This window comes from Dermacentor albipictus, chromosome 7, assembly GCF_038994185.2.
Source record: "Dermacentor albipictus isolate Rhodes 1998 colony chromosome 7, USDA_Dalb.pri_finalv2, whole genome shotgun sequence".
Lineage (NCBI taxonomy): Eukaryota > Metazoa > Arthropoda > Arachnida > Ixodida > Ixodidae > Dermacentor > Dermacentor albipictus.
In genome coordinates, this window is record NC_091827.1 from 128036673 (window position 1) to 128063492 (window position 26820).

Here is a 26820-nt window from a genome sequence, read left to right on the forward strand (position 1 = left end):
AAATGTATATTGACTTTCGTTCAGGTATGCAGTGTTCGAGATTATCCATCATAGCTCTTAATCGTTACCACTTTACCTTGTCACATGTCATCTGCCTTCACCATGGTTTGATTAAGGACCCGTACATGGTCGCTCCGCCCGTCCGTTCCGCCCTCGTCCGGTCGCGAGCGGAAGCCCGAAAGGCGGAAGGTGTCGCAAAATTCGATGCACGCTCAATCCGCACGAGCGGAACGCACGCGCACTCCTATTGGGCGACGCGGTCTGTTTACAGCTGGCAACCGTTCCGCGGAGCAAAGGTGTTCAAGGTTGGCAACGACCTTTGACAGCAGACGACACTGGCATATTTTTGCAGATGTGATTTCAATTTTCCGCGTTCCGGTGAAAATGCGACTCTAGGCTGCCACATTCTGTTCTGCAGCCATATGTGTTGCATTGGCACCGTCATCCTTCTTCGAAACATTGCACAGTCGTCTTATCTGCGCCACCTTTTACAGATGTATTGCAATCGCACCACGTCGCAGCACGCGACGTATTATCGGATGATTACTTTCAGTGCACGCTGCCTTGGCTGGTTGAACAAAACCTCTCTAATTATCCAACGTGCTGCGTTCTGCGTCACGCGAAACTGATAGTGTCGCCGGAAGCGCGGTTTCTGTAGTGCTAGTGACAGCTAGCAAGAATACGGAACACACGCACATCTGTCGCGGAATGCATTTGCGTAGGTCGCCAAGACGCACCTTTTGACCACTGAGCACGCGTGTGAGGCTCCGAGTACAGCTTGCTGATACGCTTGCTCGTGCTTTTTTTTTCACTCTGCCAATTTAAGAGAGTGAAGCAGTTGGATGCATGGAATGCCTTTTCCTTAAATTATTTGCTCAGCGATGACTGAAGCTCTCACCGTGTGCAAAAAAAAAGTTATGCATAAGTGGTTAACTTCATGCAGCAAGGAATTGAAGGTTAAGCAGTGAATGTACAATTCATTATGACTGGCTTAAAGCAATATGTATGCATAGCAGTGACCTTCTGCAGATATATGCATACTCATGAGATATGTTTCCAAGGGGAGTACTTATTTGAAAGCATATAGTTTACATTGCTGATAAGAAAACTTATTTTGAGTGAAATCAAACAATTGCATTATTTCTTGCCAGCCTGGCTACCCAATATGTTGCCACCTTACTACTTAACATACCTAATTTAACATTTCAACAATGTACAAACATACCAAAGCGCACAAAATTAAGCACTGCCTTGACAGGCATGCTCCCTCTCTCACCCATGGCACCAAACAAGGATGTTCGACTTGAGATTGTTTGATACTGTCGGCATCATACATGCGTGTTCTATTTTGATTGCTCTACATATAAAAAATAAGCTCTAATCAGGTTATATGAGTTAGTTGGGCATGAGCTGCATGTTGTTTATGTATTTATGAAGTAACAACCTTGCTAGCTCATGCACAGCCATATTTTAGGAAAATGAAAAATGCATAGCATAACACAAACAGCTGGCCAGTGCCTGTATTTATTTGAAAGCAAACCGACATTATCAAGTGTAGCTTAGCAGTGAGTTCAGTGACCTCTTGTGGTGTGAAAAGGTTGATGTAGCTAGTAGTTTTGTGTTTGTCTTTCTTACTTAGTTGCTGTTTTAACATGCACATGACAATGAAATGAAGGTGCGTAGGGCAGAAGACAGGGCCACACAAAAAGCGAGGAAACATTCACTGTCATTTTTTTATTTCCATAACAAACCAGCGAATAGTTCCTTAGGTTCAGTTTTGTGAATGATGCACAAGGTGTTCTGCGTAAAACTGAAAGATTGTAGTGCTCTATTACCTATTCACTATTTGGGTAGCCAAATGAACGATACTCCCATTAGCACTGTGAGAGCACAGAAATTTGCAGTCAAGAGGCCGTAGTGGCTCAGCCTCTGTGCCAAATGTAAAATTGTTCCAAAAGAAAACATGCATACTGGTGAATTGGGTATACATTCACATCTACTATTCAAATCCACACATCACAAGTAATCTTTCATTCCTTGGCACATTTCTCACCATTGTACAGACTTTCTTTCAGCGCTCTGTGTGTGCAGTAATATAACTTGGTAAATCAAAGCTGCGGTTATTCAGTACACTGAAAGCAACTTTGCGTGTGGGTTAGATAATATAATGCTCCTACATATGGGTCAGCTTAGTATTATCAGCCGCTTTGTTTACTAGTTCACTGTTACGCCTGAACTATACGGTGCCACTGGACAATGCTGTATCCCTGCAGGCACGCTAGAACAGCTTGGATATGCACAAACAACCCTTTACATCGCACTTAAATTAAGGTGGTGTAGATTTGCTGTCACAATGTGCTTGTCAGCATAACTGCCGAGCATTCAAAAAAGTGTTTGAAATGTAAGGGTGGATGCTCAGGTTTGCAGGTGTGACGTTTTACATTTATAGTGCAAGGACACACCGATGAACAGGAAGGATACCACACAAATCCTCGTGTTGTGACCTCGCAGTCACAATGCAAGTAGTTTTCAGTGGTTTTTAGCTATAAACATGTGAAGCAATCTGTAAATTCAAAACTGTATTAAGTAAACTGAGACACCATGAAAAGAAACATAACACTAAGGTGTACACATTTTTTGTCACATCAGCTCTTTGCGGTGCAGGTCAAATATGTATACAAGCTATTTGTAGGAAGCCTATCCAATATAAACAAGAAACTTGCAGGCAAGGTAATCACAACAAACCAGCTGAGACGGTGGTACTATTCTACTTGTTTTCGTTTGTGATAGCACAAGTGTTCCCACTTGTGCTGCTGGATGGTTGTGACTGATATGCTTGCGAAGGTTTGGGTCATTCACATTTCAAGGGATGAATAACTGTTACATACATAAATCATCTTCCTCTGCCTATATCAATGACTTAACTATATGTGGCAGGTTTAGCTGTGTGATCACTGGTGTAGCTGAAGTGATGTATCACACATAGTTTCCGCGCACTGTCGTAGCCATTGTAGGTGAAACAGAAGTAGTCAACGCGAAATTGACCGCCACTTTAGCAGTTTGCATGCAAACACACATTCATGTGGTGGCATTGTTTATTCTGGTTACCTGGCCCAGGCAAATAATGCGAATAGGAGAACAATTATCAAACATCATTAGCTTAGTTAGGCCCAAAATACTCAGTCATGTAACTATTAATAGCAGTAGTCGAGGGCGCGCTTGAAAGGCACCATTAGCAGTCTGCCCGTCAAAGCACAGTCAAGTCGTTGCCACTGTTGGTGAAACAGCAGCAGTCAACGCGAAAATGACAGGCACTGTTGGCAGCTTGCATGCAAACACACATTCATGTGGTGGCATTGTTTATTTTGGTTACCTGACCCAGGCAAGTAATGCGAATAGGAGAACAATTATCAAACATCATTAGCTTAGTTAGGCCCAAAATACTCAGTCGGGCAAATATTAATAGCAGTAGTCGAGGGCACGCTTGAAATGCACCATTAGCAGTCTGCACGTCAAATCACAGTCATGTCGCAGCCATTGTTGTATTTGTTTATCTCATGGCAAGTAACACCAATGTAAGCACAATTATTCACCCTGAATAGCTTTGCTAGCATTGTTTGTACTAAAAAATTCTGAGTGAAGTTGAATGTGTTTTATTGAAGCAATTATTTAATTCACAAGCCATCGGCATAGCGATCGACGGCCAGGTTCAAACAATGACATTTGTCAAGTAATAAATGGTGAAAGTTGCAAAAGCTATCAGTGCACTGCTTTGCTGGGCTCCATTTACAGAAAAAATGTCTTTGCAACGATGAAAGCATCAGACAGGAAATGACACCCCACTGCACAATGTTATTCGTGTTGAAATTTTTTGCCATCATATGTTATGGGCAGCGAAACCATCCGTTTACTAAGACTGATTGCATGAAAAATGCAACAGCACAGCAAGGTGTAGTTTAACAATATGGCACCCTTTCATGTGCACTTCTGGCGAGCTGCCACATGCACTGATGCATAAACATGAACAGAGGTAAGAGGCTAAGTTGCTGTGAAACCCCCATGATACTTTTAAGAAAATCTATCTCTAAACCTTTCTGTTTTCATAGGCGATCAAAATCTGTTTTGAGCAAGTTGCTTAATCACACTGCAGCAACAACACAAGAAGCAAGGACAGAAAACACAGCGAGTAGGCAGATTGAGAAGACGAGGTAGACCAGTGAGAAAGGTTTTAATGAGATGAAAGAGGCCAGCCCTGCCGTGTACATGAGTTAGCGCTTTGAATGAGATTGGTTTATGAAAATGTGTAATGACTTTCCTGAAAGAAAACTAGCAAAAGCAAATGCTAATATAATATAAAAGGACAGAAATAATGGTAAGCGCAAGCACGCATGGAAGCAGGCACGTATTCACACACAAATGCGAGAACTAAGAAAAACTCCAACGTAAAGAAATGTAGGAAATAGAAAAAAAATTGACAAACGCAAGAAAACATACATTTACAAACAGACGCGGGTCTGGGTATTATGGGAGCGGGTTCACAAGCTGCTGTGCTTACCTTCTCATATGTTTTCTTTTTTAACCGTTCTCTTAACACTGTCTTGGGAATTTTTAATTGCATTCATGACATTAGTGCTCTCAGGCGCGTCCACATTTCACGACAGCGCTGAACGTCTTGACGTATGCAATTATAATGTTGTTCCCTAATTTCCCCCCACCGATAGAAGCATCTTTAACCGTGCAGTAACAACTTTTGAAACAAACGATAGATGTACGAAGCACAAAAGGCCGGTGTGATAGGGCTTCTCTATCGGGCTACTACACAAGAAAACGCAATCGGCAACACTTATGCTCAGCTCACTTCTGAGCACACGAACATCGCGTAGTACGACCACTTCTACACCCAGTAACGCTGCAACACATCGCACATATATATCACGATTTGTAGCTCGCAAACGCACTTCATAACAGCAAGAGCACGGCTCGAACGTCGCGGTCACCACGGCGCATCGCAGCCGGCAAAACGGCTCATACACAGTATAGCACACGCAGAATGGCAGCGATAACTAAGCGATAAAAACTTATCGCTACTGATCGTATCGTTACTTCTGAAAGTTGCGAAGGGCTGGCGTTCACCACTCCGCGGCAACGATCCGCATACACAGAGCAGAAACCAAACGTGTACGGTGGGTGCGCCAATCGGACGCTACTTATTTCGCCACGCCTTGAACGTGTGTGCTGCTCAGAATGCACGTGTATGTGATGGAGTTCTCGTCTGCGACGCACACGCGAAGCATGGCACAAGAAATCACGAAGTCGACAGCTTCAAATATTTCTTCCGACGCTTTCGTAAACACAACACACACTTCCTGCGCTCCGTCTGTTTCTGTTGGCGATCGCACGCACTGATGAGGTCTGGAAGCGTACACCGGCTTGCTTCTTCCGATGACTATCTCCGTGGGTGCCACATATCTCTGGTAAAAATCACAAACAGGAGAAAAAAATAGACTGTTTCTGACGCGGCTGTAGCCTAGGCCTTGCGTCCCTGCTTCGCTTCGCTTCGAGCACGCGCCATGTTTGCTGTGACGACAGCCGAACTATCCGCCTCGGACCAGCCAATGGGAGACGAGCAGGCGGCCGGACGGGAAACTTGCGTCCGCTCCTCGCTCACCAGTAGAGAGCCGTACGCACGCGGCCGGACGAGGGCGGAACGGACGTGCGGAGCGACCATGTACGGGCCCTAAGGGGGTACATGGGTCTTGGAGACGAAAAAAATTGTTTAAAAGTCCATTTTTCAGTTTTGGTATTTTCGCAATCTAGACGTAATCACACGCTTGTTGACAAAAAATTAATGCAAAATAACGCGTCTTTGGGGGGAAAAAAACACCATATTTATGATGCGAGACACTCATTTTCATCTGCAAGACGCACCGAAAATGACCCATCTTGCGCCGCTCACAGTTCCAAAACCGATCAATAGAGTTCCGCCATTTTGATCTCGTTCGAAAGCGTGTCCTTCCCGCTGCCTTTCCCACTGAAAACGAGTATTCAAGGTTGCTTCAGGAGAGAGCAACCAGGCAACAACAAGAGAGAGAATCCCACCATCCTGTTAATTTGCGACCATCACGTGACTAAATAACGCCTTCTGATTGGAGCTCGGGAATGCCACGTGTCGGCGATGCTATTTTGCCTGAACCATCGCTCAGCGTGGACATGATCAGTCGAGATGCCAAACCGTGCATGGAAATTCCGTACTGTGCATAAATTCGGGAAGCGTAGAAGAAAGCGCGAAGTGCAGCATCGGAACTACCAGTGACGTCTGACGACCTTGTCGGACCTGCAGACTTGCAGACGCTGCGGAACAGCGGTGCAACCGAGGTGTGGGTGCAACACAACGGGAAGAGGCAATTGGGACGGCTGACGGCATTAGCACTCAGCCTGTGCTACAGAAAACATCAGTGCCGCTTGCAATGTCGATGACAGACTGTGAGCTGTGGGGATGTGTGACTCTCACGCCTTCCCTGAGATCTAGTTTTTCTCGCATAGCTCGTCCCCTGCAGGGCGGCTTCGCCCGCCGCGTGGCCTGGCGCCCGCGGCGGTCTGAGTGGTTCAAGCGCCGTGCGAGAGATGGCGCGAGTGTTGCGCTGCGGCGGAGTTACTGAGTCGCGGGAAAGAAAGGCTCTGGCTCTTTCCCGGCGGGTCGGCGAACAGCGTGGATGTCCCGTGGCGCGTTCCAAGGCGGCCATGCGAGACCGTCTCGCGTGGCCGCCTTGCAACGCGCCACCGTTAGCGTGACCGTACATGTGAACGACCAGGCGTTGGGGTACAGCATGGGGCGAATATATTCGCTCGCTATCCGGTCGCAGCGAGTCGGACTTCTAGATTTGTCGCGCGCCCATCGGCATGTTTTGTGGATAGAAACTCGGCTAGCAGGCATTCATCTATGAAAGGTGCAATAAATGCCTTTGTGATTGTTTACACTACTGTGTTGTTGTTCCTTTGTCCCCAGAGTACGGAAGAGAACCCCACAGAGCATACAGCAGACACCCCGGTAACAGATTGTGGGGCGGTGGTCATGGGTGCATGTGCTACAGAGATGTGCACTTGGCCAGACCGCGCGAGAATCGACATGGCTTATCTCACAGCGGCGGAGTGAAATCAGATAGAGAAACAAGCACAGGAAAAAACAGCAGAACTCTCTTCAGTTTCAGCGACGGAGCGCAAGGTGAATTACCTAACAAGTGAGCCTCGTCTGGAGAGTGCGTCGACAACAACATACACCATGGTCGACCTCGACATGGTAAACTATTGTAAGTTGCTGGTTGCCGAGTGAGCCGCGGAGTAGTGACTATCGAGCGGGACTCGCAGTACGGCATTGCTGTGAAACTAAAAGTTCTGTGCAGCAACTGTGGTGAAATTGACACGAAATGGAGCTCGCAACGAGTTGGTGGCACTGCCAACTTCAACGCTTTTGAGATTAATGTTCTCGCGACACATGCTGTACAGAGCACGGGAAACGGGCAGATGGTGTTTAACGATATTTTTGCCGCTATCGGAGTTTTGTACAGAGGCCTTCACAACAAGACCTATCAACACTATCTGAAATCAAAGCTAAATCTGGCTGCAACAATTGCCTGCACTGAGAATATTGACACGTGTACTTATCTTTATCGGGCAACCACGTTTGGCTGCCTAATGAATGTTATCGCACAGCGCAGGACGCGCCTGCATTTAAAAGAAGTTTCTGGAATGTTATTGATGGTTCTGTACACTGTCTTTCACCGCAACTTGTGTGATCTGATTGCATGTATGCGCGACGCGAATAGTGTAAAACTTTGTGGAAGACACGCGGTTCCCATCGGTTAATCTGGAACATTCGACAACTGATCTTTAAAAGCCGATGCGCTTGACCCGCTGATCAGATTTTCGACGATCGTCGACCGTGTTCGCCGCCATCGTTGAGCTATAAGTGTAGCCTGTTTTTGTGGGCACAGGTTCGCCCAATAAAAGTTTGTTTTATCTTTCACAGTATTGCTACTGTGTTCTTCAACGTCACCACCATGTGACATCTGATGGAGGTGCTTTACGTTCATGTACCGGACGCCCCGACAAGCCGTAATCCAAGCCCGGACCGCAAAGACAACACCAGCGCCGTCCCGGAACATCGAGCAAGCCACCGGCTACAGCAGCTGCCCCCGGAACATGGAATTCTACCAGAGACGACCAAGAAGATCGTCAGAGTAGTTCATCCAGAGACGACCAAAAAGACAGCCCCAATGGCAGCCGGAGCAGCCCCAATAGTTCTGCAGCAGCCCAGGGAGCCACCGACATTCCGCGGTTCCACATTTGAGGACCCAGAAAGCTGGCTGGAGACGTATGAGAGGGTCGCTACGTTTAATAGTTGGGACAGTGACGACAAGCTGCGGCATGTCTATTTCGCACTGGAAGACGCTGCCAGGACCTGGTTCGAGAATCGAGAAGCCACCTTAACGACGTGGGACCTGTTCCGAAGCGGCTTCTTGCAAACATTTACAAGCGTCGTGCGAAAAGAGCGAGCCCAAGCATTACTAGAAACCAGAGTGCAGCTGCCAAACGAGACGATCGCGATCTTCACGGAGGAGATGGCCCGTCTTTTCCGGCACGCCGACCCGGAAATGTCAGAGGAGAAAAAAGTCCGCTTCCTGATGCGGGGCGTCAAGCAAGAACTTTTCGCCGGACTTATTCGTAACCCACCGAAGACTGTACCTGAGTTTTCTGCAGATGCATCGACGATCGAGAAAACTCTGGAGCTGCGCATCCGGCAATATAACCGCCAGGGGCTCACGCCGCAGTACACCATCCAAGGACTGGATTCCGATGACCTTCAGGAGACCATCAGGGCCATTGTGTGCGAAGAACTGCGCAAGGTCCTGCCTTTGTCGCAGCCCCAAGTGGCTTCTATCATCGGCATCGTGAAAGAAGAGGTGCACCGATCGCTTGGAGTCCCCGAGCTGCAACCACAATTACCGCAGCCCCAGCCAGAAGCGATGACATACGCTGCCGTCGCACGCCGTCAAGGTCCCCCTCCGCGACCACGCCAGGGCCCTGCAACGACGCAATTCCGTTGTCCGCCGCCGCCAGCACGCCCACCCGTCGCCCAGTGCACCTACGCGAGGAAGACGGACATTTGGCGAGCCCCCGACTACCGCCCGCTCTGCTATCACTGCGGAGAAGCCGGCCATGTGTATCGCCGATGCCCATACCGGGAGATGGGACTGCGAGGTTTCGCCGTTAAAGCTCCGTGCCCGCAGCAAGGTGAACGCCCTCGTGATATCGCCGACTACATCACCGCTACTCAGTGGAGCTCTCCACAACCGTCGCGTTCGCCATCACCAGGACGCTACCTCTCGCCGCAGCGCCGACGATACACTGGCCCAGCCCGGGGCCGGTCAGCGAGCCCATATCCGGAAAACTAAAAGCAGCAACCGATGGAGGTGCGGTTACTGTTCGTCGAACTGACGAAGATCCTCCGCCGCCGCCGAAGACGGCGAAGAAACCATCTCGACGACCTAATGACGACACGCCGCCATCTTGACAAAGTCGGGAAGCCAAGACTACACCGACGAAAGACGACTTGACGACGCGACGTTCCAGCTTCAGTTCAACACGACGTAGCCGTGTTGACCCAACTGCAAGACACAACTGCAACGCCAGACAAAGAACCACCAACCTCGACGTACTTCTCGACGGCCACGTAGTCACTGCCTTAGTTGACACAGGGGCCGATTACTCCGTAATGAGTGGACACATCGCCGCCCAGTTGAACAAGGTTAAGACTGCATGGGAGGGCCCCCAAATTCGGACTGCTGGAGGACACCTCGTTACGCCGACTGGAATCCGCACGGCAAGAATAACCGTTCATGATTGGACTTACCCTGCCACCTTCGTTATCCTCCAACAGTGTTCATGAGACGTCATTCTCGGCATGGACTTCCTGGACCAACACGGTGCACTCATACACCTGAAGTCAAAATCGATAACGCTGTCGGAAGATCAAGCGATACCGCCGGAGAGCTTTCGTAGTCACCACGCCTTGAGTGTTCTCGACAATCAAGCGAGCATCCCGCCTTGCTCCAGCATTGTTAGTTCAGTCGACACCGAAACACCGGCTGACGTAGAAGGCGTCATCGAAGGCGACCAACGTCTACTGCTAGACCGTGAAATTTGCGTTGCAAGAGGGATCGCTCGACTGCATGGAGGGAAAACTGAAGTGTTGCTGACAAACTTCAGCCAGGAGTTCAAGCACATCAACAAGGGCACGACGATCGCGTACATCGAGGAAATTCTGGAAACCAGTAATGCGTTTGTCCTCTCAGATTCCGCTGCATCTACCCCGACGACGATGGTTCCCGAACCAGACTACGACATTAATCCAAGTCTCCCTGTGATTAAGCAACAGCAGCTCAGAAGTCTTCTCCGACGATACAAAGGCTGCTTTTCGACGTCATCGAGGATTCGACAAACACTAGTCGCCAAGCATCACATAATCACCGAGGAGTGCGCTCGACCACTCCGCCAGAGCCCTTACCGAGTTTCGCCGCGAGAACGTGCAGCTATAAGAGAACAAGTTGACGAAATGCTGCACGACGACATCATCCAGCCATCGAAAAGCCTGTGGGCATCCCCTGTTGTCTTGGTAAAGAAAAAGGACAGAACCCTACGTTTCTGCGTTGGTTATCGTTACCTGAACAAGATCACGAAGAAGGACGTATACCCCCTCCCACAAATAGACGACGCATTGGATCGGCTCTGTAACGCTAAATACTTCTCGTCGATGGACCTCAAGTCTGGCTATTGGCAAATAGAAGTCGATGAAACAGATCGCGAAAAGACGGCCTTCACCCCAGACGGCCTCTACGAGTTCATAGTTATGCCATTCGGACTGTGCTCGGCGCCTGCAACGTTCCAGCACGTCATGGACACCGTGTTAGCGGGATTGAAGTGGCAGACCTGTCTCGCTTATTTGGATGACGTCGTTGTCTTCGCCGGAAATTTCGACGATCACCTCAGGCGGCTTGCGACAGTACTAGAGGCCATCAAGTCGTCGGGGCTTACTCTGAAGCCGGAAAACTGCTGCTTCGCTTACGATGAGCTTCTGTTCCTAGGCCACATAATCAGCAAATCTGGTGTCCGTCCAGACCCGCAAAAGACAGCTGCCATCGCACAGTTCCCGCAATCCATCAACAAGAAGTAGTGCGTAGATTCCTTGGCATGTGTGCCTGCTACAGGCGCTTTGTCAAGGACTTTTCACGCATCGCCAAGCCGTTGACACGTCTTACTAAACGTGGTGGTGTTCAAGTGAGAAACGCCGCAGGCCGACGCATTTGAAGAACTCAAACGACGCATGCAGTCGACGCCGGTACTTGCGCACTTCGACGAGTATGCCGATACAGAAATCCATACTGACGCCAGTAGCCGAGGCCTCGGTGCCGTTAAAGTCCAGAGGAGAAACAGAGTCGAACAGGTGATAGCTTACACTAGCCGGTCGCTGTCAAAAGCGGAAGGCAACTATTCTACGACCGAAAAGGAATGCCTCACCATTGTTTGGGCTACAGCTAAATTTTGCCCTTATCTTTATGGCAGGCCATTCAAAGTCGTCAGTGACCATCACGTGTTGTGTTGGCTAGCGAATATAAAGGATCCTTCAGGACGACTGGCGCGGTGGAGCCTCAGACTACAAGAATACGACATCACTGTAATCTACAAGTCCGGACAAAAACACTCCGATCTCGATTGCTTATCATGCGCACCCATTGACCCGCCACCGCAAGATGACGAGAAGTGTGCCACTTCAGTGAAGAGTGTATACCGAAGCCTGACTTTTTGAAATGTAGGTAATATTGCAGTTTATTTTGATGGTACTTGGCACACTTGGGGACATTCACCTCACATTGGAGTGGCCACAGTGACAGAGCTTTTTTTTCAGGTTATGTTTTGGACTATGTTGTCCTTTCGAATTTCTGCCTTGGCTGTGAGCTTGGCCCTAAACCTTAAACCCCAGATTTTGCTGATTTGAAGTCGCAGCATTTATGCCAAAAGAACACGTCTTCCAAGGCAGGCCAGATGGAGGTGGAGGCAGCACAAATCTTATTTCAGTGTTCACTTTCCCTCCATGGCCTAAGGCACACAACCATGCTCTCCGATGGTGACAGCAAATCATACAGTGCCATTGATGAAGCAAAAGTCTATGGCTTCATACCCGTGGAAAAGGAAGACTGTGCAAACCACGTGCAGAAATGCATGGGAACGGCGCTGCGGAATTTTGTGCAGAAGCTGAAAGGCGAAAATGGTGAGCGCATCAGAGGTAAGGGCCGCCTGACAAGAGACCTGATAAATAAGCTGACAAGCTATTATGGTAGGGCGCCCAAATCACATTCAGGAAATGTGGATGAGATAAACGCAGCAGTGTAGGCTACATATTACCACGTAACCTCAACTGATGAGAAGCCCAACCATAGCTGGGTGCAAATGTAATGCAGCCACCGCAAAAAATGAGCCCCCCCCCCCCCCCCCCCAAAAAAAAAGCAGATACAATCTGCCATATTCTGTAAGCAATGCACTGCGGCCAGTGTATGAGCGCCTCTCTGATAAGAAGCTCTTGCAGAGGTGCCAGAGAGTGAAGACACAAAATGCCAATGAATCGCTGCATTCGATCATTAGGAACCTGGCACCAAAAGAAAAGAATGCATCACTGTTTGCTGTTGAGGCTGCCGTGGCAGAAACTGTTATGTGGTTCAACCTTGGAAGCCACCAGTCTAGCTCGCACACACTCGGTGAGCTGCTTGGCAACAAACTTGCACAGGCAGCAGGCGAGCAGCCGAGAAAGACAGCCGCGGTGTGGTAAACGCAGACAGAAAATGCACATCATCGGCAGCATTCCAGGAAGCCACCAAAAAGAGATGCAAAGAAAAGCCTGCTTCGGACTATTCTCCAGGAGCGTTCCAATTCATTGTAGTAGTGAATTCAATGATTTTGTCACATAAAAAGTATTTTTTCACATTGCTAAACGTTTCTTGCGTTTTTCTCAGATCTTGATTTTCCCACACCCGATTTGGGATGTGCACTGTGTCTCTGCTAGTTCTTCAATTTGCATGATTTTTTTTTCTGAATGATAAATAGTCAGAGAATGCAAGAACTCTAATACAGTATGCTAGTGTAATGAAACTTTTTCACATCTTTGCAAGAAGTAACAAAAAATTATGTTCCAAAGTTGCTAATTCAAATTCTGATAACTTTGGCTGATGTGTACATAGAAATACAAAACTTTATATGTGCACTCTTCAAACGTTCAAGAACACACCTAGTTAATGTTCGATCTCTCAGTACAATAAATTTCTAGCCAGTCACATCCTAAATTTATAATACTAGTTTGCATAATTTTTTTTTCATTAAACATAGAAAAATACTGATTACATATTTGCAATCAGCTCACTAAACTGAATAAAGTTGAAAGTTTCAAATCTCCAGAGTCAGGGTGCCTACCAATTGGGAAAACCGGTAATTCTCAGGGATTTTGAATATTCTGGAAATACTCGGGGAAAACTCTGGGAATTTTTGCTTCTATCAGAAAAAATTTACTGTCATTTTTTTTTAAAGGGAACGAAGATCGCGATAATGCTAGTTGGCTAGAGTAAAACAGAGAGGAATCGTAACGAATCGTCATTGACGCCGTGTTGACGGCTGGAGGAGTTGCCATTGTACAGTCAACGACCGACTTGGTCAATGTATAAGAACGTCTCAAATTTCGGACGCAAGAACTTTTCTCTGTCCGATTGTTTGGACATTTAGCCGCCGCTGCAGGTCCGAAACGGCATTAGTCAAAGCCACCACCTTCGATTTAGAGTATCTCGTCACCTCGAACCAGCACTCTCTCGCAGATCCACTGGCAGCCATAGCCATCACAGCAGCAACGCCAGGCGTAGCTGCTTCAACGTTCGCTATTAAGTTTCTTGCCGTTTGGTGCCGCCTTTTTTATTGAAAGGATTTGCCGCTGTCAGCAATGGCACTGACTCCGCCTTTCTGATCCTCGCGATTGGCCTTGGAGCTCGGAAAGCGTGGCGCGTTGCATAATGGCGTGTCTCGAAAGTGAGCTTTGCCTTAGTACAGAAATGTTACGGGGTGAACCATAACAAGCGTAGCAAGGGGTAATTGTCACGGCACACAGTACGTATTCCTTAATTATACACGCGTGCACCCGCCATCTCCTGTCACAGTATGAGCACCAATATGCCTAATAAGTAGGAGTGTGTGAAAATTCGAAATTTCGAATACGAATCGAATATTTTCCTTATTCGAAGCGTATTCGATTCGAGAAATGCATATTCTGAAATTCTCGTATATTCGAAGATGGCGGAATAACGGTAATATTCGGCGAATATTCGGACAGATTGCGGATAATTGAGCAATTAACTAATTATATGCTTGCTCTGCATTCTCCTAAGAACATATTTATTCACTGAGAACTTCGTATGATCCCGTCATTATCTGTATCCTCTGTTTCAGTCTATCTGCATCCAGCCCGTGAGACATTAGTTTCGGATTCTTTTTTACCAAGCTTTATTCCTGGGCTCTTTCATAACAATGTATGATGTACTTTAGGGCTCTGTAAGTATGCGCAATAAAATATGTATCTCGAAAATGTTACCTGGACAGTTTTTAGATCTTTGCAAATTAAAAAAAACGTATATGTCCGAGGAGAACATCGCATCGCCATCGACAACTCCTGCATTGTGTTCCCGCTTTTCTAAGGTGGTAGCCGGATCTTCGCTACGGGCTGCACTGCTGCTCTGGGAGGCAAACGCAATCCACGCTAAATTCGTCTCTGCACTATTGACAACTATCTCAGTACTGATACAGTGCTCGGTCAAGCGTGTTCTCCAAGAATGGCATCAACTGCGTAAAACGAGCCACTGAGCAAGCAAGAAAAGAAAGCCGGAAGAAGTCTTCTTTTGCGATACTACACAAGACTCTCGCCATCGACAGCTCGGTGCAAGTCACGCGAACTTCAAACGTCAACAGGAACGACTACTACTCTTCGAAATCACATGAAACAGCACCGTTTGTTGAGGGAAGAGTAGAAAAATGACGCCGCTGCGAGCGCGCCTTTGAAGAATCAACAGACACTGGACACTATACTAAGACAGAAATAGCAGCCATTGTCTCAGAATAAAGAAAACACACTTAACCAGAAAGTGGCGGAAATGGTCGCCTTAGACCGTATGCCTTACAGCTTTGTAGAAAACCGGGGGTCCAAAGCACTGATGAAAGCAGCTGCACCGAGATACAGTCTGCCATCTCGAACAAAACTGTCGTGTGTGCTTGTCCCGCGCCTGTACGACGAAACAAGGGAAAAGGTATGACAGGAGCTGTGAAAAGCACTTGAACAAAGAACAAGCACTCTCGCTTTTACTAGCAATATCTGGACGTCACATGCCAACGAGAGCTTTTTAAGCCTCACGTGTCATTTTCTTACGGTGAAGTTCGGGATGAAAAACTGCAAAACACACGACATATGCTGGAGAGTCACACGGCATGAACATAGCTGCCTCATTGGAGCAGTTATGCACGGACTGGGAGATACCAATCGACTGCGTGAAGTACATCGTGACGGACAACGGCCACAATATCCAAGCGGCTGCCAAGACACTGCCATGGCTCCAGCGAGCCTGCTTTGCGCACACTCTGCAGCTGGCGATCAGCGATGCGATGTCGTGTACTCCGGCAATCAACAGACTCTGCAAGAAGGGGAAAGGGATTGTAGGACACTATAAACACAGCCCTAGTGCGCAGAAAAGAGTGAACAATCTGCAGAGGCAGTTGAAGAAAGACATGCTCCATGTTGGGCAGGATGTTGACGCAAGATGGAACAGTCAGTACCTCATGCTCTCGAGGCTCGTTGAACTCTCAACGAGTTCAACGGTTTTCAACGAGTTACCGGTTTTCAACGAGTTCAAAGTGTGATGGCTCGTTGAGTCCATCACACTTGAGCTCACCACTTCGGACACGAGCATAGATACCCTTAACTCTGCAGAGTGAGGAGATGCAGTGGCGTTTGTGGAGCCACTGAAGCCTTTGTTTGACGCAACTGTAATTTTAAGTGCTTAAATGTACCCCTCCTTGTCATGTCAAATTCCAATTATTTTTGGAATGCTGCGCTGCCTCGAAGGTTGCAAAGGCAACTCAGGGTTTGCTGAAAATCTTGTAAAATGTATCAAGACTCGTTTTGTGGAGTGCGAATTTGACGAAGTGGCCAGCCTGGCGATGTTTCTTGATCCGCGGTTTAAGGCCACAGTTCATCAGGCATCTGGTCAGATTGTCTGGCTGAAAGACCTAGCGACAAGGGAGCTCCAGGCAACTGACGTGGAAGCCAGTGAGGACACTGCCATGCCAGCGTCGACTTCGTGTCCACTGGTGGCATCCAGTGTATGGAATGCTTTTGACAATCTAGTGATGAACAAAGAGAAGACACATTTGGCATCTGCCCCTGAGAGGGAAGTTGCAGACTATGCGGAAAATCCTCTTCTGGAAAGGGGCAAGGATCCTTGTTAGTGGTGGCAGTCAATTGGCCGCTTCAAGTACTTGCTTTTAAGTGCCCAGAACTACTTGCCCATCCCTGCCACCTCAGTTCCTAGTGAAAGAGTCTTTTCTACTGGTGGAAATGCTGTCACAGTGTATAGAGAGCGCTTACTTTCTGAACGTGTCCAGCAGTTAATTTTCCTTCACAATAATCTGTAACAAGCGCCTTACCTGACTGAAAGCATTACGTGACATTACCTGAGTGCATTACCTATAATCAGTGCTTCTTTAACCTGAAGCAGCCTTGTAAAATGCAATATTAGGTTTAAAAGGGTAATAAAGCTATTGTTGCCTCGTTTTGCAACTTTTTAATACTGCTCATATATTCAATATTCGATTCGACATTCAAAGATAGTTTTTTGCCTTATTCGTATTCGATTCGTATTCGAACATTTCAATATTCGCACACGCCTACTAATAAGTGTACTGGCAATCCTTCAGAGCTTTTTCGGATGTGTCTGTGGTGATTTCGAGCCCTCAAGATCAGTAAAAGACATGCATTCATTTTTTTGCCATTCTCCCTTTTTCGTAATGCCCGCTTTTTCTGACATTTTCGCGGCCCCTAGGGAGTGCGAAAAATCGGACGTTGACCGTACAACTAACCAAGAGGATACTCCAAATGGACCATGGGGCAAACGTGTGCTGGAAGGACGAAAACAGAAAGGACCTACACATTGAGGAATGAACGGGAAAGGAAGCGTGCCGCCGCTTCTTTGAAAAAGCTCGAGCTGAAAAAAACAAAGTGTTGGCTGACGCTGAGATGCAGGTGTCCCTCATCCAAACGCAAATTAAATCTTTAAATCAGTGAAATGCAACACTGAGGCATTGTGCGGGGGCTGAGAGTACGTCAGGACAGTTAAGGTTGACTTAATTACCAGCTTTTGAGAGAGAATCTCATTTGTGACGAAGTTCGGGCCTCATACCAATGAGCTTGCTATCAGTTGATAGAAATAGTTAATATTCGAAAATATTTCATTTGGTATGCATCTCCTCCTTATTCATATTTGAGAATGTTCAACTCAATTTGCAGTGGGTTTTATCATTCTTTTCGAAGGTATTTTATTCACTGCACAATTTACTAACCCTTTCCTTCTGTTTTCAATAACATAAGCGCTACTCCTTACTATTCAAACTGGATTAAGTCATTTTTATTTTTTAACATGCTTACTAGAGAGTGATAGCATTGGGCAACATGGTGTGAGCCCGTCTTGACGTAAAACAAAGTTCTGTTTCACTCGGGGAATTTTGCAAAGGCACTCAGGGAAAACCTGGAAAACTCAGGGAATTTGCAAATGTCAACTTAGTAGACACCCTGTTCAAAACGTGTTTGAGCTTGAGGAAAAAAGAATAAATTTTTTAGATAAAGATTTGATTCGTTGGAAGTTGTGAAACATTTATTTTGTAGTATACTGTCTGCAAGCAGACGACGAAAGTGAGAAACAAACTTCCGGGGAGTTCACCGCTTGCCAATTGGCTGCTCTCTCTGCCCCGTTCTGACAAATTTTGCATACTGCCACTTTTATGACGTTGCAGCAACCGAACAGAACACATATCAAACAAAAATCTCCGATCGCGCCCCAGGCTGAAGCCATCTTTGATCTGCACCACGTGACGTCGGAGATTTCTCAGTATTGCCACTTACTTTGCAACCTGTCTTCTTAAGTGGCTTAATAAGAGGTGGTGGACCTTATCGCTGTACCTTTGGGCGACGGCCGGTACTGGCAACTTAGAGTATTCTCCAGCACCTGCTTACCTTCAAGGAGCTTGGAGATTGCTGCCCCTCCCAGCGACGGCGCCTGGGCACAAGCAACGTCAACTTGAATGGTGCACTGTTGAGGGAAATCTTACTGCAGTGCTTGCTGCAGTCCACCCACCTTGTCTTGGCCGCTGCAGGGGACTTCACCCTCGACCGCTTTGCCCAGCCCATTGATAGAGTTCACGATGCAACTTCTCCTTCAGTTGCTGCCCTCTCTTCAACGCTAGAGTCTTCAGCTATGTCCCTCTTGGATCGACAAGTCCAGGATCGACCAGCTCACCATTTCCATTGACACCCTATGGACGTCCTCTCATAATCAGCCCAACTCCTCCTCATGTTCTAGCAGCTGTTCGTCTTCGTTGAGCAGCCACAGCCTGCACAGTCTTCAGAGCTCAGCTATTTGCTGGTATCATTGCACTTTCTGTTACCGCACCCGCCAGTGCAAGTCCCTTATGCAACTGGTTGGGAAAAGCGCTGTGAGGTGATTTACGGTGGCATGTGACTTCGCCTTACAACCCGGCCTCCTTTTCTTAGTCTTGGATCGCATTTCCGGCCTGCGATTCCTCATAGACATAGGCGCCAAAGTCAGCATATACTGCTGTCTTCAAAGGGTGACTGCACTTCTAGGTCACCTGGACCTATGCTCCGTGCAGCGAACTCGACCTCCATTGCCATGTATGGTCTGCGGTCTGGTCCCTCGCTCTCGACCTTGGCCTGCGGCACACATTCTGGTGGGTCTTCATCGTAGCCGACGTCGGTCAGTCTACCTCGTTCCAATTTCCTGACCCATTTCGACCTGGATATCAGCATGCGCTGCCATTGCCTGATTGACAGTAAGACACGCCTTTCCATTCCTTGCATTCTGTCGGCTGTTGCTCCCATGAGCACCCGCACGCTGATCCCACCATGCCCATACACTAGAATCCTCGGAAGACTTCCCTGGGGTCACAAGGCCTTGTAGTTTAAATCAGACACCCAAGCACAGCGTAACCCACCACATTGTCACGCGTGGTCCACCCGTCGCAGCTCATCCGCACCGCCTCTTCGGTGACCATCTGGTCATGCTCCAGCTGGGCATTATTCGTCTTTCGTCCAGCACTTGGGCCTCCCCACTCCATCTGGTGCCCTAGAAAGAACAGGGTGACTGGGGTCCGTGCGGCGACTACAGGTGCTCAACGCTCACATGGTCCACGGCAGCTATCCCCTTCCACATATCCAAGATTTCATAGGCTACTTGGAAGGATGCAAGTTCTTCACCAAAGTGGACCTTGTCAAAGCGTATCACCAGATCCCTGTTGAGCCTGCCAATATCTCAAAGACAGCCATTATTGCATTCGTCGGCTTGTTTGAGTATGTGCGCATGCACTTCGGGCTACACAACCCAGCTATAATATTCCAAAGATTCATTGCTGATGTAATGCGCAGCCTCCTAGCTATATTTATGTACATTGACCACGAGTCTCAGTCCACAAAATGCTGAGTGTCACCTCCGGGAACTCTTTCAGTGCCTTCAACAATTTGGCTTAGTTGTCAACACCCGGAAATAGAAATGCGTCTTCAGATCTTCTAAACTTGAGTTCCTGGGCCACCACATCTTGGCACTGGGAATGGCCCATTGCCCTCTCATGTTCTGGCCGTGAAATACTTTTCAGCACCCACTACCCTATGCCAGCTGCGCGAGTTCCTGGGCCTAGTGAATTCCTCTTGCCGCTTTGTTCCGCACTGCATGAAGCTTCTGCACCCACTGACTGACCTTCTTCGCACAACTAAGAGCTCATTTGCGATTTCCTGGTCTCCCGAAGCTCAAGCTGCTTTCAGGGCTGCTAAACAAGTCATCACCGATTTAGTACTTCTCATCCACCTGAGGACTAACGGGCCCATTGGCATCACATTGAATGCTTTCAGCATGGCCATCGACGCTGTTCTCCAACAGGAAATTGACTTCGACTGTCACCTACTGTGTTTCTTCTCTCGGAAGCTTCAAATTGCTGAGACTCGCTGCGGCGTTTTTTGCCGTGAGGTGCTTGCCATCTATTCCAGCACTTCTGGCACTTCTTGGAGGGTGAGTCGTTTTAGGTTCTAACCAATCACAAGCCTCTGGTGTACGCCTTCCATACAAACTCTTCCAAGTATGTCACACATGAACTTCCTCAAATGCTCTATACATCGGAGTTCGCGATGGATAGCCGGCACATCAGAGGTACTGACGAGGCAGCTGATGCACTTTCACACATCACTTTCCTCAGCACTTCTACATCTGCTGTGGACTGGGGACATCTAGCTCGGACGCAGATGGAAGACCCTGTGTTGCAATGCTGCATGACAACTCTCGTTCCCTCCGTCTGCAACTCCTTCCTGATCCGCTTTTGCCTGGCTCACTGTGGTACGACATGTCATCGGCTGCACCTCGCCCCCTTCATTCTGGCTGCTTTTCGTCGCGTGGTTTCCCAAACACTCCACGACATCTGCCATCCCAGAAACTGAGCCACATGGCATCTCGTTGTGCAGCAGTGGCACGTCTTGCCTAGCATTAACACCGATGTTCGCCACTTGGCCCGCTTGTGCCTCACTTGCCAGACCATTAAAGTGACCTGCCACACCAAGACTTCCACACAGTTTTACAGCGCAGCTGTATAAAGCTTAGCTATCCTCCGGTGATGGTTGATGTTCATCCGCCTACGCATTGCGTCAACATGAAAAAAATTTCATCTCCAGTTTCTTGCAAATGCTCTTTAGCTCTCAATCTAATGTAGGTATCTTGAAAAACATCATACTGAAATAGGCCGCTAAGATGAGTCTAACAGTACACTGAGTTTCATCTACTTTTCATAATTATGTAGTTCACGGCAAAGTTATAAATATTGGGGAATTACCATCTGCTGTCAATACTCGGGCTTCTACGGGATCGAAATGGACAGCCCCATGTTTGTCTGGTAGAATAAAACTCTAGTCCTTCCAAGTTTCATTCAGATAATTAACTAGAAAGTAGGCTAAATTGCAAATTACAAACGAACGTGTTTTGTTTTGTGTACTCCTTTGACTGCTCCTCTGTTAACGCATACCATTGCTCATGTTGAGGCTCGGTTTAACGGCCACCTGCGTCCTATACACACTGTTACCACCAATGGGCACCTTGTATTGTAATAATAATTATAATAATAATACCTATGTATACATAGACACTTCAATAGAGCTAAAACACATAACAGCTTCGCTGCTCGTCCTTCTTTACAGAGTTGAAGGGCTTATTAATTTTTTCTTGCCAGCTGGCTGTTGCTTTGACCACGCCCATCTTATTTGGTTAGATGTTTCTTCAGTCTCACGACTGCTGGTACATTGTGACCGTGATTGGCCGTGTCACCCGTTGGCCCGAAGCCGTGCCCATTCAGGACATCACTGTGGAAATGGTCGCCAAAGCCATAGTTTCTGCACGGGTTTCCAGCTTCGGCTGCTCCAACTATGTTTTGGCGATTTGAATGTACTCTCTTCACTTCTTCCAACTGCCTGCTTGGCATTAAGCACTGCCGTGCCATGGCATACCATCCCTGTGCCAACGGCCTAGTTGAGTGGCTCCATTGTCAACTCAAGGCTGCTTTCACTGCGCGCCTGGATTGAAACCACTGGGTCAACCACCTTCCTATGGTGCTTCTTGGCCTACGCTCCATCCTTCGTCACGACCTTGGCTGTTCAGCAGCGGCTGAACTGGTCTACAGTGCACCCCTGCAGCTTCCTGGAGACTTGTTCATTCTTTCGGCGCTTTCGCCCTAGTCGCTGCAGTACCTCCAATAGTCGGCACAGTACCTCCAATGCCTACAGGACTGCATCCAGCAAATGTGCCCCGTCCCGCCTTGATCTTCTGACCACAGCATCTTTGTGCATCCGTACCTTGCGTCTTAGATGCACATTTGTCTCCAACGAGAGCCTGTAAAGACACCTCTTACACACTCCTACAATGGGCCGTACCATGCTCTCCACAAGATGCCGAAGTCCACCACCATTTTGTTCAATGGTCGTGAAGAGGTCATCTCGTTAGACCACCTTAAACCCGCCTACCTTGAGATGCCTGTCATAGAGCTCCCCGTGGATGTCGTCGGCGTATCCATCGGCATATGTCACTAAGATGGCCCCCATCTCTACTTCATTGATGCATACATTCCGCCGTTCCATCAGAATGGGGGGCCCTGCAGTGCTCACCGGCGCCGCAATGTGGACATGCTAAGGTCGGTGTTGTCAGGCGGCGTCTTGGGGCCGGGTGCCTGAAGATGAGGAAAATGAATATCCCCATCAGTCATTGCGTACATAATTGTGGACGCAACTTATTTTTTGCCATTTCTGTGTAGTGGTTTCAAGGAATAAACAAACATTAACCTTTGAGTAAATTGAACATTCTGCTTTTCTAAAGTACACCTATTCCACTTAGTGAAATGTATTACCTTAGATGACTGCTTTGGTGAAGTCACTGCCGTGTTTGACAAGACGTTTGAAGGGGGGCGTTTCAGTAGTAATTACGAGATTTTTTTTCCCTTGTAATGCTTGTGCCCAACAATTAACCTGTGCATGTAATTCTAGCGGGGGACTTATCACTTTCAATGAAGAAACATAGCATGACTGACTGTACAATAAAAGAATATTTAATTACTATGTAGTTATGATGGGTCACTATGTAAAATGCACAGAGTCATTCTCCCACCTTGACTTGGAGCCTCCAGCAGCATGGCATAAAATTACGTAAATTTCACACATTTATAGAAAGTTGATTGTAATTTGTGACTGAAGGGGATATGTGCAACACGTGCTCGATGAGCAAGCATGGTACGGGCAATCCTGTTCTAGAAGGCTACAATGCTGGTCCTCTTGTTCTGGCGCTCCTGTGTGGCGCTCCACTTCGCGTCGCAACTGCTACTTCTCACCTTTTGCTGCTCTTCCAACCTCGAGCTTGACACCTCACTTGGCGCGTCGTAAAGTTCGATCTCTAAGAAGGCTTGTGGCAGAAGTTCCTATGAGCTTAACCTGCAACCTACCTGCACATGCCACTAATAGATTTATATACAACAAAACAGACTGGTGGGTTAGGTGTTATTGCATGTTAATAGTTTTAGCGCAAAGAAACTCATCACACGAGCGAAGGAACGCAGGACCCAGCACTTCTGTGTCCTGTGTGCTGTGTCTTCTGTGCCTTCTCTCGTGTCTTTGCGCTAAAAACTGTTAATACTGTTCCCCATAATTCACTGCACCCATGCTGATTCTGCAGGACTCCGCTGGTGATTCACGTGGAAGAGCAGCGACTGCAAGCTGTGTGTCGTGACGGCCGTGTCATCCAGCTCTCCTACGAGCCTCAGGAACTGCGCTTCCTCCTCATGGCACAGGTCAGTGGTAATCACTTCATTTCGCTTGTATACTGTAAGGGCTGTTCAGGCATTACAGAAGAGGGTGGGTAAAATTCACATTCAAAATCAAAATACAGTAAACGTCAGATTTTTTTTTACTCTGTAGGATAGCGACGGCACTGTAGAGAGCACAAGAGCCTTTGTTTGGCTGTCTGAGCAAGCACTGCGGGCGAGCCAGGATACTTATTTGCAGGGGGTGTCGCCAACTCGCCCGAGAAGCCCGAGGCACGGTCACGGTAGGGAGAGCGGTCGGATGGAGCCGCGCCGCCGGGTTTCCTCATTACCGCGAGGGAAAGCCAACTTCCGGGGGCACTTTTCCGCTGCTTGACGTTCGATATATCGGGAGTCACTGCTATTTTTGCTTGATGTAAGCACAATTTTTGCTATATATACTCACTATAACTATATCGTGACCAGAAATTGTTCGATATATAAAAGAATTTGATGTAAATGGGTTCAACATAGTCGGGTTCGACTGTACATGTTAAAGTGTAATCCTGCTTGTGACGAAGCAACTTGGTTTCTGCACATGTAAGTGCAGCTAAGATTTTGTTTAGTCTTCGTATGTTCTTGCTATGTTGTTGTTGTTTTTTTTTCTTTATCATGAAGCCATCATGTCTGTGATGCGATTGTCTGTCGCTGCTGCTTTGTATTTCGGGGCTGCGGCAGAGTCAAGCTGTTTACGACAGCTTTTTCTGCAGCTCCCCCTGTCTGTATTTTTTTAGGCAGAAATAAAATTGATAAATAAAAATAATTAAAAATCCCCAACGCGCTTCTTCAGGTCATTTTTCTTTGTCACGTACAAGTTCGGAATGACCGTTCGTGAAAAGGTGTTCCATGATGCAACGACGTACTCCGGAATTGCACAGTGCATCATCTCGATGAAGCTTTCTTCTTCGACCACGCTGTACGGCTGCAGGCTGCATACAATGAATGCTGCTATCCTCTTAGTCATTTCTTGCGCTTTTACCGATCACGACTGAAGTTTAGGCTTTAACTGGCCACGGATAGCTGTGATGATTTGACTCGCTTTGACTTGCTTTTCTTTTTCGGCAAACTGTAAGGTTGGTGCATTTTCGAGTATTCTTTGTACTTGCCTGGATGTTTAAGTGGGTGACAAGTGTCGTCGTAGTGCTAGTGGGCGTCTTCAAAACAACTCCGCAAGTCTCACACTGCGCTTCACCTCCAGCAGGTATTTTCAAGAAAAAGTTCCATATTGGGTTCGCATGTGCGCACTGCCCAGACACTGGCACCGTCGACGCCGTCTTCACCTATAGCCGCAGCAGCCAACACATGAATAAGCGCCACTGGCGTGGCGCGACTGAAGGTCAGGGCAATGCCGAGGCTTTGTCAGGGGGAGAGAAAAAGAAAGGACAGAAAAAGAATAGATGTCTACACCAATGCGAGGCTGCCCACGTTGTGAGCTGTACAGCGATGACATATTTCTGGCTTTTTAATGCAAAATGTATGTGTAGACTGATATCTACAGCTGCTGTATGGCAGCCACGACGTATAAAACATAGCCTCCGAGATTTGTATTTGTGCCGGTCGTTTGTGGCTTTTGGCTGCCTATTCAAATCCTCCAAACAATTCGAAAATATTGAATACCTTAATTCAAATTGAAGTGAATAACGAATAGAGAACTGTTCGATCGAATATTCAACAACATCGAATATTCGCCCATCCCTAGTCAAAGCACAGTACTTTTATCGTGGTTTGTTCTGGCTGAGCACTGGTATGGTGGTTTTAGGTACTCGTGTTCGCTTATATTAATATGTCATGATAAAGAAGGTAGAGAAACTTTAAGGCAGCAACGCATCGGTGAATCGCCAAGGTTTGAATGTTTGCCCTGTTGCGTAGTGCGGTTATGCTGACGTCACGTGAATACTGCGAATACACAAACCGGAGAGATTTATTTTGAATTCCCTCCAGTTGATTAAGAAGGTAGATTTGGTGCAATTTCCAGATAATACTGCCGTATTCAAGGATTTGCCTTACAAGGGCCTTATAACTTGCTAGCCCAACTTTGGAAGGTGCCAGTGAAAGTTTCCTGCGAAGGTATCCCTGCTGTCTATATTCTTTTGTGCACATCCGTTTAATGTGAACATCCCATTTTAATGTGTTTGTGATGGTAACACCCAAGTGTTTAACTGTGTTGGCTTCGGTTACATGCTATTCCGTCAGATGATACGCAAATTTTAAGGGTACCTATTTTCGAGTTATATACATGCATGAAGTTTTTGCTACAATAATTTCTATTCCCCATTCTTGACACAATCTAACAATGTTAGTTAAGGAGTAATTAAGTCGTATCTGGTCATTAATCGTCCGTACTGTGGTGTAGATGACGCATTCATCGGCAAATAGCCTTACTGTTACATCAGGTTCAGCATGAGAATGAATGTTGTTAACAAATATTAGAAAAAGAATTGGACCCAGCACAGACCCTTGTGGAACACCGGAGCAGACATCTAACTCTTCAGATTTAGTGTCATTTATTTTAACGTACTGACTGCGGTTTGAGAGATAGGTGGTTATCAAGTGTACTAGGTTAGTGTTAATCCTGATATTCTTAAGCCTGTCAATTAATTTTAGATGGGGCACCTGTCAAATACTTTGGAAAAGTCTATGAATATTACATTAACTTGAAGTCTCGAGTTAATTACTGTAGTAAAGTCATGCGTTATTTTGAGGAGTTGAATTACGGTAGAAAGACCTTTACGAAATCCGTGTTGTTTGGGGTAAAGTAGATCGTTATCTTCTAAGTAGGTGGTAATGGCTTTGCTAATAATATGCTCCATCATTTTACAACAAGAGCTAGGGAGTGAAATCGGCCTGTAAGTGTTTACCATTAACTTATTACCTCCTTTGTGAATCGGAAGGACCTTGGCACGGAGCCAGTCCATCAGCAGGGTGGCTGTTTGAAGCGATGCTACGAAAATTGCATGCAAGAAAGCAGTTATCTGTTCTGCGTAATGCCACAGAAAAGCATTTGAAAGAATTTCAGGACCTGAAGATTTTTTAACATCAATCTGTAGCAATAAATTAAGTATTCCTTTTTGAGTT

At 47.1% G+C, this 26820-nt stretch overlaps 1 protein-coding gene across 5 annotated transcripts in view; it reads left to right on the plus strand.

Moving 5' to 3' along the window:
• Window positions 1-26820, plus strand: part of MED17 (mediator complex subunit 17) — a 251061-nt gene that overhangs the window by 196232 nt on the left and 28009 nt on the right. For 4 of the 5 annotated variants that reach the window (XM_065438751.1, XM_065438752.2, XM_065438749.2 and 1 more), the window contains one exon: window positions 23619-23733. In XM_065438751.1, the coding sequence (XP_065294823.1) occupies window positions 23619-23733 (115 nt within the window). Of the gene's footprint in view, window positions 1-23618; window positions 23734-23947; window positions 24122-26820 lie in introns of all 5 variants that reach the window. The other variant, XM_070522696.1, reaches the window with a different exon arrangement.